The sequence below is a fragment of the Anabrus simplex genome, chromosome 2 (genome assembly GCF_040414725.1).
Source record: "Anabrus simplex isolate iqAnaSimp1 chromosome 2, ASM4041472v1, whole genome shotgun sequence".
Taxonomy (NCBI): Eukaryota; Metazoa; Arthropoda; class Insecta; order Orthoptera; family Tettigoniidae; genus Anabrus; species Anabrus simplex.
In genome coordinates, this window is record NC_090266.1 from 127,131,496 (window position 1) to 127,151,357 (window position 19,862).

Consider the following 19,862-nt stretch of genomic DNA (forward strand, 5'->3'; position numbering starts at 1 on the left):
AAAATCTTCCCACGACTTCCTTTTTGGATTCAGCAACTATTTGTTTCGCTCTGTTTCTTTCATCTACCGTATGTACAATTCCCTGTCTGCACCAGCCCTTGTTTGGAGCCATTTCTGATAAGCCTTCTTTTTACGTTTACAAGCTGCTGTCAGTTCATCATTCCACCAAGATGTTCGCTTTTTCCCATCTTTACACCCAGTTGTTCCTAGGCATTCCTTTGCTGTTGGTACTACTGCATCCCTGTATGCCACCCATTCTCTTTCTGTATCCTGAACCTGCTTACTGTCCACTGTTCGGAACTTCCTGCTAATTATATCCGTGCGTGTACATCTGCCTAATTTCCTCATCCTGGAGATTTTCTATCCTTATTCGTTTACAGACAGATTTCACTTTCTCTATCGTAGGCCTAGAGATACTTGTTATTATCGTATTGAAATTGTGTGGTATACTATGCAGGGATTCTCATGCTCATGCGCTCTCTCTCTCTCTGATTATTTTAACACCTTCGTTAATGCAGGTCTTTAATCAGGTGTGTAAAGCTGTTCTCTTTGTTAAGGACTAAGAATGCCTTTTCCTGAGGTATATTTCGTGTGATAACATTAATTAAAGTATACATTGAGGATAGCCACTGAAAGTCTGTGGTTCGAGATCAAATTGCTCATCTTCAGCTCTGTGATCCTGTGGACAAACACATTTATGGAAGAAATTCGAGTACACTGTTCGATATTAACAATACAATTTCTTTCCAGGCATCAGGACCAAAAAACAAAAAAAGGAGCCGGCAATTTTATACGACTGTTGATGTGATCATAGCCGAAGGACCTCCAGTTTTACGCGGAAGCTGAACCACAAGGATGTGAGGTCTGATTTAAAAAATTCCACAGCATTGGCCTGGACTCGATCCGTGACTACCTTGTTAAAAAGCCAGTGACGGTGCCACTCGGCTATCACGTCCTCTCACATCAGATCCAGTCAGGAGTTCGATGGCGAGGAATAGTTTAGTTTAAGGAGTAGACAGACAGCCACTTGAAAACGGATGTCTTGGGACTTGGTTACCTGCAAGGACACTCCCAACCTTACGGTTACTCTAGGGAAAAGTGTTGCTGTTTCTCACTCTCACGGCCAATAAGAAAAGACCGGACAAAAGTTTGTTTACTCCGAGGAGAATTTAACAACGAATACCCACTGGGTTGAGAAAATAGTTGCCTATTCCCTGAATTGGGAAGGCCAATTACGTCTTCATCTAGTTGCAATAAATACAGAAGAAAGGTGAAAGAATTATCTTTCTACCCTCACTTTTCACATGTTTAGTAAATGTGCAATTCATAAATGATATTTCGAACAAGCACACACGTAGTTAAATAGGAAGTAGATTAAATATGGACTTAGAAAATTCCAGATTAATGAAAACCACTGTAAAATCCCACCTGTAGGATGTAAAACATATGTAGTTTGTGAGACATTTGGACGTACGCCGAAACTCTTGTCAATAGAAGACCGTGAAGCAGAGGTGCTCACGCTGAGCTTTTCGTCCCGCGGGCACACGGCATATACTAGTAGGCGGGCGAGCGATCAATGTGTGCTTCAGCAGCAGCAGCAGCAGCAGGAGCAGCGTTGTGGTTACGTTACAGGCCGTAAAGATCAATGAACGCTGAACAGTCATTTGAGTGTTTTGGGAATAATGTTATTTTTCTTATTTCCAGTGGGCAGAAATCCAGGTAGTTTTCAATATAACTTACATTGTAAGAAATTAGGTACTTCTCTTTGCGTATTTCGATCGGATAAGTAAAGAATTTACCGGTATCTCAAACATATTTCTGTACTTTACGCAATGAATTACAATTTTCACTATCATATTTTAAGAAGGGTATGCTTGAGACACATACTATAGATCTACTTGTTATTGCATTTACATTTTTGTACCTTTATACGGTAGTAAAAATCTGTGTCTTCGCTAGTGGTGAAACTCGTTCTATTTAGAATCTAGCTATTATCAGTGGACGTCGTAGTGGTAAGTTTGAAATACTAGACTATTTTCAGGAACTCAATGAACTGGGAAAGTTACATAGCATTACAACACTGTGCAATATTAAGCATTGAACTTGTTGAAGTATTTACTCGTTAATATATTGCGTTTTCCTGGATGGTTTACAGGAATTTTACTATAGTTAGTGGAAATTCTGCCATCAAAGAAATTGTAAATCGTAGTTTGCACCCTTCAACGCCGTATGTTTGTACATTGTAACACGAAACTTACAACGTGTCATTTTTCTTTGAATGTATAAATCTAGGAAAATAAACCATGCTATTAATATTGAGCGCAGTATACATTAAACCCGAATTTTTTAATAGGCCTGTTTTCTTGCGATGATGGTGTCTTTATCTAATACTGTACTCCAATCAACATTTCGTTGAATGGTGTTAGGAGAGTTTCATAGTCAGAATCAAACGTCACTACTCGTAACCAATGACTACAGAATAATAATAAAATTATAGAGATGGCGACGCGTACTGCACTGCACTCGCTGTCTGAAACCGAGTTTTTCGCGCGTCGCCATATTTGTCAGATCACCAGTGCCAGTTAATACCTATGATGAGAATCTGTAATTTCAAAGGCATGTCATTTTCATTACTTGTCTTTTTTCACCAACTTGATGCAACAGAAAAGTATCTTATTCGTAACGATTGCACTCGGCAGTCCAGAACACTTTTTAAATCGCAGTAGTTTAATGATTGAGAATTATGCGATCAAATAGCTTAGTATTATATCACATTGTATTTAGCTCAAACATAGTGCAGATTTGTAAGATATAGCTAAAAATATCAGGGATATATTAGATAAAATTAAAACAAGTTGTGTACGGTCAGGAGTATTTAGGCCTATATAAATCGTATATATCAAACCCCATGGCACAACAACCCCGAAAGGCCGTGGTCTACTAAGCGACCGCTGCTTTGCCTAAAGGCTTGCAGATTACGAGGTGTCGTGTGGTCAGCACGACGAATCGTCACGGCCGTTATTCTTGGCTTTGTAGATCGTGATAAATAGTATATACGCCACACATAATACCATACACAACAAAAATGTACGCATTAGGCCTATGTATAAAAAAGATAATTACAAGACCAATACCGTAATAAAAATTACCTACATTTCATATACTGTACAAAAACTATCATCCACCACACCAACCCTATATAATTATGATGAAATTGTTAAAGTAAAGGGATAAAATAATATCAGTATCAAATAGTGTTATTTAGTCCTAAGTCCGTTTGATTAAATAAATTGTCCGGCTCCATAGCTGACTGGTCAGCGTCATGGCCTTCGGGCCTCCGGATTCGGTTTCTGGATGGGTAGAGGGATTTTAATCGTATAATTTCCTTGGCTCGGGGACTGGGTATGTGTGTGCTGCATCCAGTATTTCTGTAAACTCATATACCACACACCACACTATCCTCTACCACAATAGCACACTGTTTCCTATACACTGCAGACGCCGCCCACCCGTACAAGGGCTGCACCAGGTTAGCTATACGAAATAATTATTAAATAAATTCATTATTCTTGTGGGTTAATTTCTATTGCAAAGAAACTGAATTGTTGAAGGTGTTTCTCACAAATGATTTTGGAGATTGAAAGTGGAGTGTAGTGGGAAATGCTTTTAACTTGCCAAGCAGCTTTTACAGTTTGTTAGCCGAAATCTTATCTTATTGTCGTTTATAAAGACATGATGCTTTAGGCCTATCTGACAGAACACGTAACATCCTCTAGTACTTATTATTAGTGCCCAGATTCATATGCACTAAAAAAATCCAAAAATATGCATGCACATATGCACTAAAAAGGTTGAAAATATGCACGAATATGCACGAAAATAAAACAAAATTCACTTACCAAACGCATTATTAAATTTTAACTCAGTGTTAAGTTGATAAAACATATTTCATTCCTTGCAAAAATGATGCGTGGCAGTAGGTTATCAACAGTTTTTCAATGTTTAAAGGGGTTCAATTACTTTTTCTTGTCGGACAGAATTAATTTATACTCTGAAAATGGTTGTTCTGCGTCGACGTGCGTAACCGAGCAACACTTGTACACTGGCACTGGCTGCTTAGAACATTATTCTGGTAAATACTGCATGAGTCCACTTATGTAGTTGCTTATGGATTGAATCTTCTTCAGTCCGGGGTTTGAGAAAAACACCATACTGAGTTTCCTTTTAATTTTTCTCCAGTTGCACTACGGACGCCATTAAAAAACTAATAGTATTTTGAATCAACTGAAGGGATTCGGGTAGGGGTAGGGGATATATGCGTGCACTGATATCTTTATATCCTACAGTTTCAGATTCAAATGCGCACTTTGCTTCACGAACACACGCAGTATGACTAACATAAATATTTTTAACTACATATTTCACTTGATTGAAGTTCTGATAGAACGATAATGCGGATAACCAAGTTCCCCATCTTGTAAGAACAGGTTCCGGCGGAAGAGAAACCTGAGGCAGAGGAGTTTTGTACAACTGTACACAAGCTGGTGTTCTTAGGAACAGTTTTTTTTTCCCACTTGAAATTACTTTGTTGACAGATGGAAAGAGGGTGCGTATCTCTTCTGCAATACGATGCAATTCATAGGCCAAACATGTGACATGGATGAGACTTGGAAAAAACAGTACTCGAAGAGATTGACCAGCTTTCAACTAATACGAAGCTGCATCTGTGACTAAAAGGGGCACTTTGTAACAATCATTCTCCGATTCACTAGGTCATACAGTAGAAGTCGCAGTATTCTTTGACAAATCTTGCAACTGTAGCGTGATTGTTTTTTTTCTAGGACTTTGCATGAAAGTAAATGAGATTTGCCCGGGTCTTCTGGAGATAATTGACCCACTATGAAGTTTGCAAAATATCGACCGCACGAATCGGTTGTTTCATCTGCAGATATCCAGACACAGTTCCCTCCTATGCCAGATCGTCTCGAATCCACGACGGAAGCATCCAGTGAAAGTAAATAGTTCTTTCTAAGGGTAGATTCATCTGGTATCCTTTCATTAGCACAGTACTTTTCAAGACACGAGCGTAGATGTGGATTATTCAATGGAGGCAATGTAGCTGCATACAAAAGCTTTACAAAAATCAGCGGAAAATGTATTAACTTCGCACCGTGCTGTCACGTCTGTTAAAAGTAGCTGTTGGGTATTCTTACTCTCTTCTTTTTATCTGAGATGTGAAGTTGTTTTTGAATGCTGTTCAATTTAAAACTTTTATCGCATTTTACACTCTTGTCGCACACTTGACAGTACACTACACCACCATCACTTGTACAGTCACTATTGCCTGATATCCACTATTTAATTAAAAAGACCTAGAGCTGTTATCTTTAAGCATTTTACAGTTTAACCTGGCAAAACACTGCAACAGACGACGAGCAAGTTAACAGATGAACGCACTTGGTTAAGCCATGGGAGGAGAAAGGAATGTCAGAAAGAAGAATAAGCAATTAAAGCCTTTAGATCCGTCTGATATAAACATACTAAACTAACTAATACACCCCCTACTAAACTAATGGCAACTCAAACGTAATTATACTTTAATCCCACACATATTCTCATTATTATTATTATTATTATTATTATTATTATTATTATTATTATTATTATTATTATTATTATTATTTTTAGTTAAAAATCTCAAATTTTTCATTTCAACTCCCAACATCATTATTATGTCCAAAATATAAAAAAGTAAATTCTTCTTCTTCTTCTTCTTCTTCAAATATTTATTATTATTATTATTATTATTATTATTATTAATTAAAAAATTAATTTCGCTTGTTACACGGTAGTCCACTCTTAATATGTTTAACGCATAACCTCTTTTTTACAACTCCGATTTATTTTGGCACTAATCAATCCAGATATGATTTACTTGGAATATTATTATTATTATTACTATTCCTATGCTTTCGAGAATCTTTATTTTTATTCCCCATCTTTATAATTTAGTCACATACGTTCTCTCCCAAACAGAAATCACCATGATCCGAATTCACATCGGTCGGGACATAATAGTGTTCGAACCCGCAACCTTATTTTCGTACTGTCGTTAATTCATGGAGACCATATGCTCCTAAGACAATTCTCAAATCCCATAACACCTCGCAGTTGGGCAAATACCTCCAATCTCTGCAAGTGTTAAATTATTCCTTCCTTTTCCATTTTGAAGTCCATTTATCCATCGGAACTCTTCAAACCATTTTCACTAATTAACCCTCGGTGTGTGGACTCTATTCTGCCACTCAATACACCGGTATATAAATACAACCTCTATGTAGGCCTTAAGATCCATCTATTTCTTCATCAACATCAGTACAATTCACTTTTATTTCGGGCCGGATTTCTGTCCCACAAACTCCAAATCTCAACTTTTGGCTCAAATCACTCTGGGCCTCAAACATAGCGTGACCATATTATCAAAATGCCTATCTCGTTTCTACCAAAATTATTTATGATTATTATGGAGTCCAAAAACGTTAAATCAACAATTAGTGTTAAAATCGGATTCACTGCCCAAATAAAATATTCATGCCACATAATATCTCCACATTTAAATTACTTTGATTTGCAATCATTCTATCCAACTAGGCCCGTGCCTTTATTCTCAAAGATTATTATTAAACACGCCTTTACACATTACCCAATATTTATGTAACTACTTCGACACTTGTACAGATTATTATTATTTTGTCCACTGGCGAACTTCGCGATATTTACAAACAAATCAATGGACTTCATTCCGTCCCACAATAATTTAAATCACTTGGCAACCCTACCTCTGGATTATCTTAACAACATGCCTTAATATCTATAAAAGTTCCGATAACGGAAAAACACTTTGGAAGCACTTCTAAATGAATATTAACATTATCTTTACGTGAAACGTGCTCCATATCATATCAAACAACTCAAGCACTTGAATGAACAACTCAACCCTACTATACTCTATTTAATAATGAAAATTATGATGAGTGCTCGATCTAATCATGTACATATTAATTTGTCCCTTTGTCTATCTATCTTTGAATTTATACGAGTCGGAAACGGCTCGTTTCACAATCAAGTTACCATGATAAAATAATATGATTTCCTCCCCCTAACGATAGCAATCTACAAATATTTGAAAAGGTTACTCATCTCTTTTTTGTAGTCTGCTAAGCCGGACGAGAAACACAGGCCCCGTCCAGTCTTAGCCCTGCATTCCACTGGTATTCATGCCAGCTTGAAGAATTAATCCTTGACCCTTTTCAACTTCACACATTTTGAATAAAAACAAATAACTGTTGCACTCTGGAATAATTTCCACCGTAAATTCTACTCACAAATTTTACGCTCTCGGCCTTGTATCTAGCCCACTTAATGTAAATATACATTCTTCATTCCTTTCCCGGACACTAGGAACATGGGATACCTCGGGATCCCCTTTACAACGGCCCGTGCGCGCACTTGAATTTCCCGTCTCACGTTCGTGTAGCTGACCAGGTATCAGTTTAGAATCGACTGTTTACTAGGTGACATAAACACTCGTGACCGTTCTCACGTAACGCATTTCCTAATCTGTTGGTAGAATCTCACACTCCGTAAGTTATGCTTTACTGAGTCCTGTCTATTTGAAACACTTCATACTAGTATACTGCTCAAGACTGTAATATGAGCTACATCTCGTCATGAATCACTGTACTATGTAACAATATAATACTTCGAACCCTACTCCACGAGTAAGTACACACACGCACCCCTGGCGTAATCACGGCTCGAACAAAATATCAGAAGTTGTCACGCACCCCATCCGCTCGAACGCTTTGTCAAAAGTAGTAGTCAGTCCTTGTCCACGACCTCATATTTATACATGAATCCCCTCTTTTCCGAGTTCAGGGGAGGTTATCTTAGGACGCGCAGTCCCGATATCTTCATACGACAATTTGCGGTTCGGCCCGTGGCTTAAATATGATATCCAATGATGTAATTATGTTCTCAAAGGCTCTATACCAATTCTCAACTAATATCGTTCGCTGGTAATTGATATATTTGCGAATTTAGCTGCCGTATCCCGGCCTGGGATTTCGCGCTCTTTTGTGGCGTCCCTGGCCGGTAGCCAATCAACGAATAGCGTCCATGAATTCTCAGAATTACACCATGAAATCTCCCGCAATTATTAACGTTTTATAAGTTTTATAATATAGTAAGGCTCCTAAATTCCACCTTATTCTGAATTGATAACTCACTCCCTTCTATCAGTTTAATCCGCGGAGTTAGCCTCGCTAGTGCTTCTTACAATACGAAGTTGGCGTACCTGCGACTGGTCGATGAAATTTTCTATTGGTTCACATAAACCACGGGATCGGGAAGGCTCATATTTTTTCTTCCAGTGCCAACCCCGCGTTCAACTCCCGCTAGTACATGGAGATACCCTGCCACCATTTCTCAGAAATTTGCACCCGGCTCCCTGCGCTGTTGCCACTACCTATTCTGCCCGGGGCTATGAAAACTTACCGCAACTAGTCAACAACTCGTGCCTTTCTCTTTCCCCCTTCGTCACAATTTCTGAGAATTCTAATTCTGCCGTTCATTGTGTTAGTTAATCTCAGTGGAGACAATAGTCTGTGCATGTTTCACCATACCATCTCGGCCTGGCCTGCTCTTACTGTATGTACAGTAAGATATTCTTTATTCTGAAAATGAAATATATATTCGTCAATAATTCATCATAATTGCATGACGCTTATCACACCCCCACCAGGGCGCAGTACAGTGGGGACTTCGAGGGCCCTGGGACCACTACGGTAGCTGTGAAGGCCCTTCAGGAACTCTGAAAAGTGGTGGCAAAAGGGGCTCTGGTTAAGACGCAGCAGGTCGTTATGCTACTTAGGTTCCAAAATGGGTAAAATATAAATATGTAGATAAATTCAATGCTAATTTTACTCTTATACCAGTTGTATAGTATTATTAGAAGTAATTTCACATACTGTATATGAGTTGACTATGTTTGTAAGATATTGTAAGTAGAATTTTGTAAACAATATAAATTTATTAAGGATGATGTGTGTGTTTAATAGAAAAAAATGATTAGCGTAAATTGTATAATATTGTATTCTAGGAAAATTTTCCTCGTCTTCTATTAATTTAAAATTTAGTGCTTGACAATAATGTATTTTAGTGTACCATTTGCCACCGAGGTAGACACCTCATTTGCAAATAAAGAGATTTTGATTTGATTTGATTTGATTTGTGATTCCGCTCTCTCTCTTGACTGTGGCGTACGCCTGGTACGTAACCTGTCCGCATTTCAGACAAGTGAGTCCGCCCGTGCTGGGCTAGCTTCTACGTACACCCAGCAGATCAGCTCTGCTGTAGTGTGTGGTAGCACAGTGATGTCGTCCGTCACTTGCTTCTCGCCTAGGCAGCCGCGGAGCGAGTTTATGTGGGATTTTAAAACTAAAACGTCACGTCCCTGTGGTTTGGACTTCACGTAAAACTGGAAGTCATGTAGCTATGATCACAATGTCAATAGGAATGTTTAAGTTACCAACTGGGCCACTTGCTTTCTTGCTTGCTTAGCTGGTAATTAAAAGTTGTCTTATGAGCTTAATGGAGTCAAAAATATTCCATCTCACTAACCACTTGAAGCATAATCGTTCTAGGAACATGCGAAAATTAGTGAAAAAATACAAAGTAAGCATTACGTTTAATGTGATACTCAATTTCAACTAAGTGATACCTGGTGCTTCAGTCATTTAAGATTTCAATACACAGTTATTATAAATTAACTCGTACTTATTAAAATTTATAGAATGGAGTTTCCAGAGGTAACATGTCAAAAGTGTGGAAACCAGTTTACAACTCAGTTGGGCATATAAAGGGGGTTCGGCAACGGCGCAGAATTCGGCGGATGTACAGGATAAAGCTTTAGGGTAGCCTACTTATTACAGTATGGTATTCATATTGTCTTCTCAGTAATGCTCAATATCTCGAATTCATTTCAGCTGTAACGAGTACTTGAGATCTACAGAACTGTAAGTCCATTCCTAAACAGGCTGTGAGTGGTTGTAAATAATAACTTGACAAGCTATAACTATTACTTTTACCTAGGATGATTATCAAAATATATAAATCCCGTTTCTTTCCTTACACGGAATTTTACAGTGTAGATTTGGACGAATGTATGTGTTGCCGACCAAAATTCGGATTGTTGCGATGCCTGTGCTAGATTTAATATTATACATTGTTTGAGTCTTGGAGAGCTTACAAGAACTAGAAATGAAGTACTGTTCCAATATTTGAATATTATGGAACAGGAAAGACCCTCCGTGGCTCAGACGGCAGCGCGTCGGCCTCTCACCGCTGGATACCGTGGTTCAAATCCCGGTCACTCCATGTGAGATTTGTGCTGGACAAAGCGGAGGCGGGACAGGTTTTTCTCCGGGTACTCCGGTTTTCCCTGTCAACCTTCATTCCAGCAACACTCTCCACTCTCATTTCATAGCATCTATCAGTCATTAATAAATCACTTTGGGAGTGGCGACCCCATCGTACTAATAATGTACATATGATTCATTCATTATATCCCTGACCCGGTCAATGACTGGCAAACAGGTTGTAGGTTTTCATTTTCATGGAACAGGAATAGCTACAGAAACGCTTTCTTTTGAACAACTCAACTTCTATAATACACGTTTTAGAACTCATGGCAATAAAAAAAACAAGCAGTATAAGCTTTTAGGTTTACTGGTTTTTTTCCTTTACTAGCATATTTCTATTTGCTTTATGTCGCATCGACACAGATAGGTCTTATGGCGACGATGGGATGGAAAAGTGCTTGGAATGGGAAGCGACCGTGGCCTTAATTAAGGTACAGCCCCGGCATTTGCTTGGTGTGAAAATGGGAAACCACGGAAAGCGATCTTCAGGGCTGCCGACAGTGGGGTACGAACCCTCTATCTCCCGAATGCAAGCTGATAGCTACGTGACCCAAGCCCGGCAGCCATTTGCTCGGTCCCTAGCAGTTTAACGTCGTGCTAACTCACATGTGCTTTTGGTGACTATGGGATAATTAAGTCCTTGGACAACCAGAAGACCTTGCCAACATGTCCCTCCTGATCGGATCCAGTTTCGATGTACGTGCAAGCCTTGTCGAAAAATGTAAGCGGTTCAAATTGCAAGACACAACTCCCACTCAGTTCGGAGAATATGGAATTTGACTATTTCGAGAGTGCTTCACAAGAGAAGCACACGCCACATTCCCACCACGAATGCGCTTTGCAACGGGCTAGCCCTCCACGTCATTAACTTGTGACCCACATATCGAATCTCGCCTCCCCATTGTGTTTTTGTTTGTTGCTGGTTTTATGATCTTTTATCTTTTATCTGTTTAATATTAACAGGCTGCGAGCTAAGACCAAGGTGTCCTCAGTGTCAGTTATAGAGCTTCAGTACTCAGATGACAATGTTATCTTAGCCAACACAGAGGAAGATCTGCAATCAATCCTCAATGCTTTTAATCAAGCATATGAAAGTATCGGACTGGACATTAATATTGATAAGACTAAGATCCTTTATCAGCCGGCACCTAATTCCAATAAGAGAACTCCGACTATTACAATCAATGGCCAGTCTCTGCAAAACATAAATCATTTTCCTTACCTTGGAAGCCATCTCTCGACGTGTGCAAACATTGATGCAGAAATCCAATACCGTTTAAGATGCGCTAGTGCGGCTTTCGGTCGTCTCCTAAGAAAAGTGTTTGACAATCATGATATCAGTGTGAGAACCAAACTGTACGTTTACAATGCTGTTGTAATTCCTCCTCTCATCTATGGTTGCGAGACCTGGACAACCTACAGGAGAAACCTAAAATGCCTGGAAAAATACCATCAATGATGCTTGCGGAGAATAATGAAAGTTAAATGGCAAGATCGTCGAACGAACATTAGCATCCTCGAGGAAGCCAACACTACAAACATAGAGGCAAAGATAGTCACAATCTTCTACTCCCAACTAAAGAATGGCCAACGTAACCATGGAGGGCAGCTTACACGATATAAGGATGTTTTAAATTATAATCTTAAAAGATGTAATATTGATACGATCAACTGGGAAACTACAGCCGAGGATAGGCCCAAATGGTGTAGCATTGTATACAATGGAGTTGAACATGTAGAAAAAGATAGGGGAAGATTAGAAGCTGAGAGGAGGAACCGCAGGAAAGAACGAGCGAATGCGAGGGATGGCATTCTTGCACAACCATCTGCTGCAACTACTAGTGTGTGCTGTCACTGCCATAAAATCTGTGCATCCAGAATCGGACTGTTCAGCCATCTGAGACGACACAATTAATATGTCCAAATGACATTGTATTTATATACTACATATTCATTGACGAATAAATGCCTATGATGATGATGATATCGCAAAACAACTATTACAACAATGTATCTTCTTATGAATGACAGACAACAAATAAATCGACGAAGACAAGTGAAAAAAGATTTGGTGATTGCTTTGGTCATAATCCTGTTCCTAAACATTAAAAAAACGGCTCAAATCTGGGTATTCCATTGTGATACAAAACTCGTAAATCATCAGTTGTAACTGTACCTGCGTAGTTTCTGAAACAATTAACATTCATCAGTAAGTTAGCCCTACTCGTATTTTACCGGGCGAGTTGGCCGTGCGGTTAGCCGACGGCTGCTTTCCGAAGAACACTTAACAGTATTGCTTCTCCGAACGACCTCGTTCGAGGGGAAGTTCAAGGATGCCTTCCGGCCGCATAGACGCTTGAGTGGAATGCTATCGAACGTTCTCCCACTTTTTTTCGCTCGCCTAGAACAAATTCGATTTATTGCCGACAGAGCTGAATAGACTTCTGTAACTCGCTTACCAAGCAATGTTGGACTGCTTCCCTGCATAGAAACTCGGTCATAGATGACGGTGATTTACCGAGTATCCTTGGAATATTGTGTGTGCTAATAAATGATAAATTCGTTCTAAGATAGAAAGCAACAACAAACTGTTCTCTCTGCCAGTGAGTCATAACGCAAAATTTTGAAAATAGAAAATAGAGAAGGGGAAAGTGATTTCATATAGAAACACAATTAATACTAGATAAAATACAATGGTATATGCATACATACGATAGGTACCGAACGATTTGGCCGTGCGGTTAGGGTCACGGATATGTGAGCTTGCATTCGAGATACAGTGGGTTCGAACCCCACTATCGGCAACCCTGAAGATTGTTTCCCGTGGTTTCCCATTTTCACACCAGGCTGTGCATTAATTAAGGCCAACGCCGCTTCCTTCCCACTCCTATCCCATCGCCGCCATAAGATCTATTTGTGTCGGTGCAACGTAGAGCAAATTGTGCAATAAAATTTAAAAATAGCATACATACATACATCGTTGAGCTGAAGGTATCACCGGGCACGCTATTGCCTAACATTCCGTTGCATAACAGATTATTGTGTATACTACAGATGAAGCAGCCGTCTGAATTACATTATATATCTACCTCACAGTACATATCTACCTCCAATGCCGTACTGGAGAACGTGACAGTCGAGTGGTATCGTCACAGGCTTCTCACGAGGGTTGCCACGGTTCGAATCGTGGCCAATAAATGTAGGAGTTTTGAAATTAATTGTTGCGTCCCATGGTTCGGATTCCACGTAAAACTGGAGGTCCCGTGGGTACGATCACAATATAAACAGTCACAAAAAATTTCACCCAGAGAGAGATGGCCGCGTGGTGCGGGTAAGCATACACTCCGAAGATGCTGGGTTCGAACCAGGGCTGCTGACAGTGTGATTCGAACCCACCATCTCTCGAATGCAAACTCACAGCCATGCGATCCTAACAGCACTGTTTAAGATGATACTTATATCTCAGAAACTGAAGATGTTACAGACGTGAAAATTGGTACTGTATTTTGAATCTCCTTTAAAAGTAAAAAAATGACCACGTACTTTTTTGTTTTCGGAAAATCCACTTAAGGGGTTGAAAAGAATTGAAAAAGTGGGTAAATTTTGAAAATGAGTACCGGTGTATCTGCAGTATATGTCAAAAACTTAACATGTTACAGACATGAAACTTGGTATTTGGAAAGTCCTTTAAAAATACAGGAACACGCACTTTTTCTCTTCGGAAAAGGCACTTAATGGGGGGCGAAAAGAAGTGAAGAAAGAAGTGAATAATTTTTTATGAGGATGCTTATATCTCACAAACTGATGATGTTACAGGCACGAAAATTAGTATTTGAAATCTCATTTAAAAGTAAAGTACAATGTATTTTTGGAATAAATTAATTTATAAACTATCCGAAAAAAGAAAACATATGGTAACAGAATTCCACCTGAAGAAGAGACAACTTAAACTAGAATGACATGTTTCGTTCTTGAAAGAACATCATCAGATTCTGTCAAATCGCACATGAAATTATTTAGAAATGTAAACACTTTAGTTTATTTCTGTTTAAATCCCTACAAACTTTATAATTATGTTGTTTTTACGTCCCACTAAGTACTTTTTGACGGTTTTCAGAGACGCCGAGATACCGGAATTCTGTCCCGCAGGAGTTCTTTTACGTGGCAGTAAATATAACCTACCGACAGGAGGCTGACGTATTGAGCACCTTAAATACCATCGGACTGGTGCAGGATCGATCCTGCCTAGTTGGGGTCACAAATCTACCGATTCAATCGTCTGAGGCACTCAGGCCGGCTCAAAATCTTGAAATATGGAACTTATCCTAATGAAGTCCACACTTATCTCCACTCTAACGTGGAATGAAAAGCTGTTGTAATACTGGTACTCTGTCGTCGGCGTGAGTCCAGCTGGCTAGTTAGTCCGTTAACCCTCCCCAACGCCACGCCCTCCGCCCTGGCTATGTCAGTGACACGCTGAACTGTACTTACAGGAGTTTTATTTTTAGTGTTCCCTGTATTTTTATTATTATTATTATTATTATTATTATTATTATTATTATTATTGTATTAAAATTGTTTGGTGAACTATGCAAGGGCTCTTAATGAACATTTAATGGGCTGTCTGTTATACCGGTAATTTTCCGTTATGTCATTTTCCGCGTATGCCAGCTCTTTTTGGAACTGTACTTGCAGTTTTATTATTATTATTATTATTACTAACATTATTATGATTAACGCAGATTTTAAAGTTACACATCGAAAATTAACCCAAATACATAAGCATTAACAATATATCGATGTTCGGAAAACTAAATTCCTGAAACAATTTTAACACGATAATAATACATACATACATACATACATACATACATACATACATACATACATACATACATACATACATACATACATACATACTTACTGTACATACATACATACATACATACTGTACATATATACTGTACATACATACAATCGTACAAATAATACAAACAAACAAATCCATCATTTGAGAAACTGAACACGGAAATTCCACTGAAATCTTGATATTAACAAGAACAGTTTTGAAAATCATAGGCGAAGATGACAACTAGCAAATAGTTATTTAACATAAGTTATAGAATATCAAATAAACGACACTGTACTTAGACTATGTATGTATGTATATATGTATGTATGTATGTATGTATGTATGTATGTATGTATGTATGTATGTGTGTATGTATTTATGCACATCTTACTGATATAAAAAAGACTTATTTACAGCTTTATTGTTTTATTGCAATTTTTCATAGCGTTGTTAGGTAAGAAGACGTTGTTTTACACTGTATTTTCCAATCTCTTCTTGTGTTACTGTATTTTAAAACGGGAGTAATAATGGAATACCGATTTATCTTGCAGCCAGGACTTGCTGACAGTATGTCGTGAGCTCAACTTGGAGGACTCGCTCGAGGAGTTAATGCGAGAACTGGGGGCAGACGAGCAAGGTCGAATATCCTACCAAGAGTTCCTGCGACGACGTTTAGCCCTTCGGCCAGAGATAGACGCTTTGAGGAGTGAAGGTGTCGATTCTGCTGGCCCCCAGCCGCACCGTGGTACCCCGGAGTATCTTCCTACCAGCAGTGATAACAGTCTCGGTAAGTCGACGACAGGCCTTATTGGAACTGTGGTGTAAGGTTATAAGTCGTTGTATACAGTGTGGAAGGTAACTGATGAACCAAAGTAACACAAGTAGAAGATCGGGAGAGGATCACAATGTTGTATGTAAAAGGTCTGCAGATTGCACCGTTCTCGAGGGATGTCGTCTTTTGGGAATTGCAAGAATTGCAACGCAGCGACTGGCGGTGGCTACTGATGAGGCTGCCGGGGTACGTGCATAACCGGTTGAGACCTACTGTTGTACCTTGAAGGCCGAACGTCCGCTGTCAGCAAGAACAATAACATGCATATCCTCTTTCCAAAGGAAGGACTAGCACTGGTGCATTGACTGAGTTTTGTGACAGTACAGTGCGTAACTGCACGTTTTAAACATAACGAACGTAATGAACGTTCGGTAACTATTGAACAATATGGTATTAAGCGTAACTGGCCATACTCCAATGATGATGAATCCTGCTCCTTACTTGCACCCTGAAGGTGAAAACGGGAAACGACAGAACACTATCACCCCCTGAGGGTGGGGGATGCAGACGAAGAATACACGCACGGTATCTCCTGCCTGTCGCCTGTAGTGCGAGGTGACTGAAAGGGGGCGATCAAGGGATGATTGAATTAGAACCATGAGACTACTTGTAACTAGTACCATCACGCGAGGAGCACCATTGGTCGCCTTTACTTGCGAGTAGTACCGCTATGTTAGGTACACAATAGGTTTGTGATTAGTAGCCACAGAGGGCGAATCACTATGGGTTTTAAAGTACCCGTCATCCACTGATCGTTTTGAGTTCGTCGTCTCATTGTTCATCGTCTCTTTTTTAAATTCTAGTCAGTGGATTAATTTTGGAATTATTTTAAAGTTCCAATATTGTGAGCTGGATCCGCTCATTATTTTAAATTCATATTCATCCATTCATTCTTCATCATCACGTCTTGAATTCTGTTCAGTGGATGACTTTCGGACTTTTAAATTTTCATTTCTTTTCGCCTCATTTCGTAGCATTAGGGGCCGATGGCCTAGATGTTATGCCCGTTTAAACAACAAACATCATCGTCATCATCATCAAAACGCTATCGTCAAGACGGTGGGCAGTGCGACTCAGACAACTCGGCATCGTATTGCAGCAAACTCGCCGGATTAGCGTGCCGCTAACTACTGCGCTCTGCTGCTCCGGTAGGCCAGCCCGTTTAATAAATAATACCATAATGAGAAGACAGCTGTTTAGCTGCATAACGTACTAGCCTTCCGTACTTTTTGTCCCAGGTTCAGTTCCCATTCGGGCCAGGGATTATTACATTAATACGTGCAATGGCATGGGGACTGGGGGTTTCAGTTATCCTCAACATTTGTACGCAGCACACAAGACACGACACTTACCACCACCACCAACGCCGCCGCCGCCGCCGCCGCCGCCGCCACCGCCACCGCCACCACCACCACCACCACCACCACCACCACCACCACCACCACCACCACCACCACCACCACCACCACCACCACCACCACCACCACCACCACCACCACCACCACCACCACCACCACCACCACCACCACCACCACCACCACCACCACCACCACCACCACCACCACCACCACCACCACCACCACCACCACCACCACCACCACCACCACCACCACCACCACCACCACCACCACCACCACCACCACCACCACCACCACCACCACCACCACCACCACCACCACCACCACCACCACCACCACCACCACCACCACCACCACCACCACCACCACCACCACCACCACCACCACCACCACCACCACCACCACCACCACCACCACCACCACCACCACCACCACCACCACCACCACCACCACCACCACCACCACCACCACCACCACCACCACCACCACCACCACCACCACCACCACCACCACCACCACCACCACCACCACCACCACCACCACCACCACCACCACCACCACCACCACCACCACCACCACCACCACCACCACCACCACCACCACCACCACCACCACCACCACCACCACCACCACCACCACCACCACCACCACCACCACCACCACCACCACCACCACCACCACCACCACCACCACCACCACCACCACCACCACCACCACCACCACCACCACCACCACCACCACCACCACCACCACCACCACCACCACCACCACCACCACCACCACCACCACCACCACCACCACCACCACCACCACCACCACCACCACTTAGCAGGCAGCATTTCTCCTCCAATAATTGACGTCAAGAAGGGCATCCGGACGTACAGTTGCCAAAATCCTACAACCCCTGCCCCCGCAGGGAAACCGTGATAAAATGAGCTGTAATAGAAATAATCCCAGTCGCATTGCTGCTTGCTTCTCACCAAGCCAGTCCGGATTTGATTCCCGGCCAATGCATGTGGGTTGTTTGAAAGGAAATATCACGTTCTATGGGTCGGATTCCACATTAAAAATGAGGTCCCATGGCTTATGATCACAAAAGTAAAGGTCACGTAAAACTCTAAGGATAGTTCTTCTTTTCAATTAAAAAAAAAAGAGAACACCACGGCAATGCGTTCGTGTACCTTTTAGAGAGTGACACACTCGACCAGACTTGTCACCTACAATTGTACGTCGATACGGAGCCCTTATTTATGGAAATTTTTCAGTGAATATCTCCACAGCTGCACGGTCATTCTGTCCTACTTCACCGTAAATTAAAATCATGCCAGAATATTCCATCGATTTGAACTGTACCATGGCTAAGCTGTATGTGTTCACTAGCTACGCCCTAGTCATGTCCGGGTTGTAAGCATTACGTCACAGGTTGCTTCTTCCCTCCCAACGAGGCGGCTGACCTTTTGCACAGTTCGCTCCATCGTAGCTACATTGTCACACGTTCTTTTCTACCATTCATGTCATGTGTATGTTGGTTATTCAGCCCGAAGGCTGGTTTGATCCTCTGCAGCTCCGCCAACAGCTGTCATAAATAGCCTAGGTGTCACTGAAGAGACGTACTAGGGAAATGAGGAGTGAGGTAGTTTCCCGTTGCTTTCCTCACCGAGCCAGCCATTGCTGTTGCATATCAGTCTTCCAAGCCCACTGAAATGCATGCACCAACTGACCCTATGAGCGATATTTTCACACCATTCATAACAGGGACTGGCTGCATAAGCAATGGTATTACTAGCATCACTCATACCTCAGTCACTTTCATATTGTCAAAGCCAAGGATGAGACTGAGACAGGTCAATGAAAGTAACAAATTTGATATAGCCCATACCAGAAGATATAGTGCATGTAAACACTACATCTCGCCAGCAAAGACATATTCATGTCATAACGGCTTTTTTTTTTTTTTTTTTTTTTTGCTAAACGCATCGAGATACACGACAAATAACAAATAAGCATACGTTCTGACACTTATCCGTAGGTGTTTGAACACATCATCGTCTTGCGTTTCAAGCATTAACTCTTTACATCACTTACTTCATTGCGATATTATAGCGTACGGTGCCAGGCTACAGACCTGCAACTTGCGACATTCTGATCCTCTCCCTACGATCTTTTACGAGGTACTTGTGTTACTTTTGTGCATGAATTACCTTCCACCCGATATAGCTTTATACGCAGTTTATCTAAAGTCCACTGCAGACATTTACTGCAACGCTAAGTTCCCCTATTTCGGATGCAACCGAGAGAAGGTACTTCATTCAAATTCTTCCGACAATATGGTTGTAGTG

General features: G+C 40.9%; 1 protein-coding gene across 3 annotated transcripts in view; it reads left to right on the plus strand.

Moving 5' to 3' along the window:
- The window catches only part of LOC136863922 (colorectal mutant cancer protein), an 809,530-nt gene that overhangs the window by 207,411 nt on the left and 582,257 nt on the right, over window positions 1-19,862 (plus strand). For all 3 annotated transcript variants that reach the window (XM_068226110.1, XM_068226109.1, XM_068226108.1), the window contains exon 2: window positions 15,885-16,120. In XM_068226110.1, coding sequence (XP_068082211.1) covers window positions 15,885-16,120 — 236 coding nt within the window. The remainder of the gene's footprint in view (window positions 1-15,884; window positions 16,121-19,862) is intronic.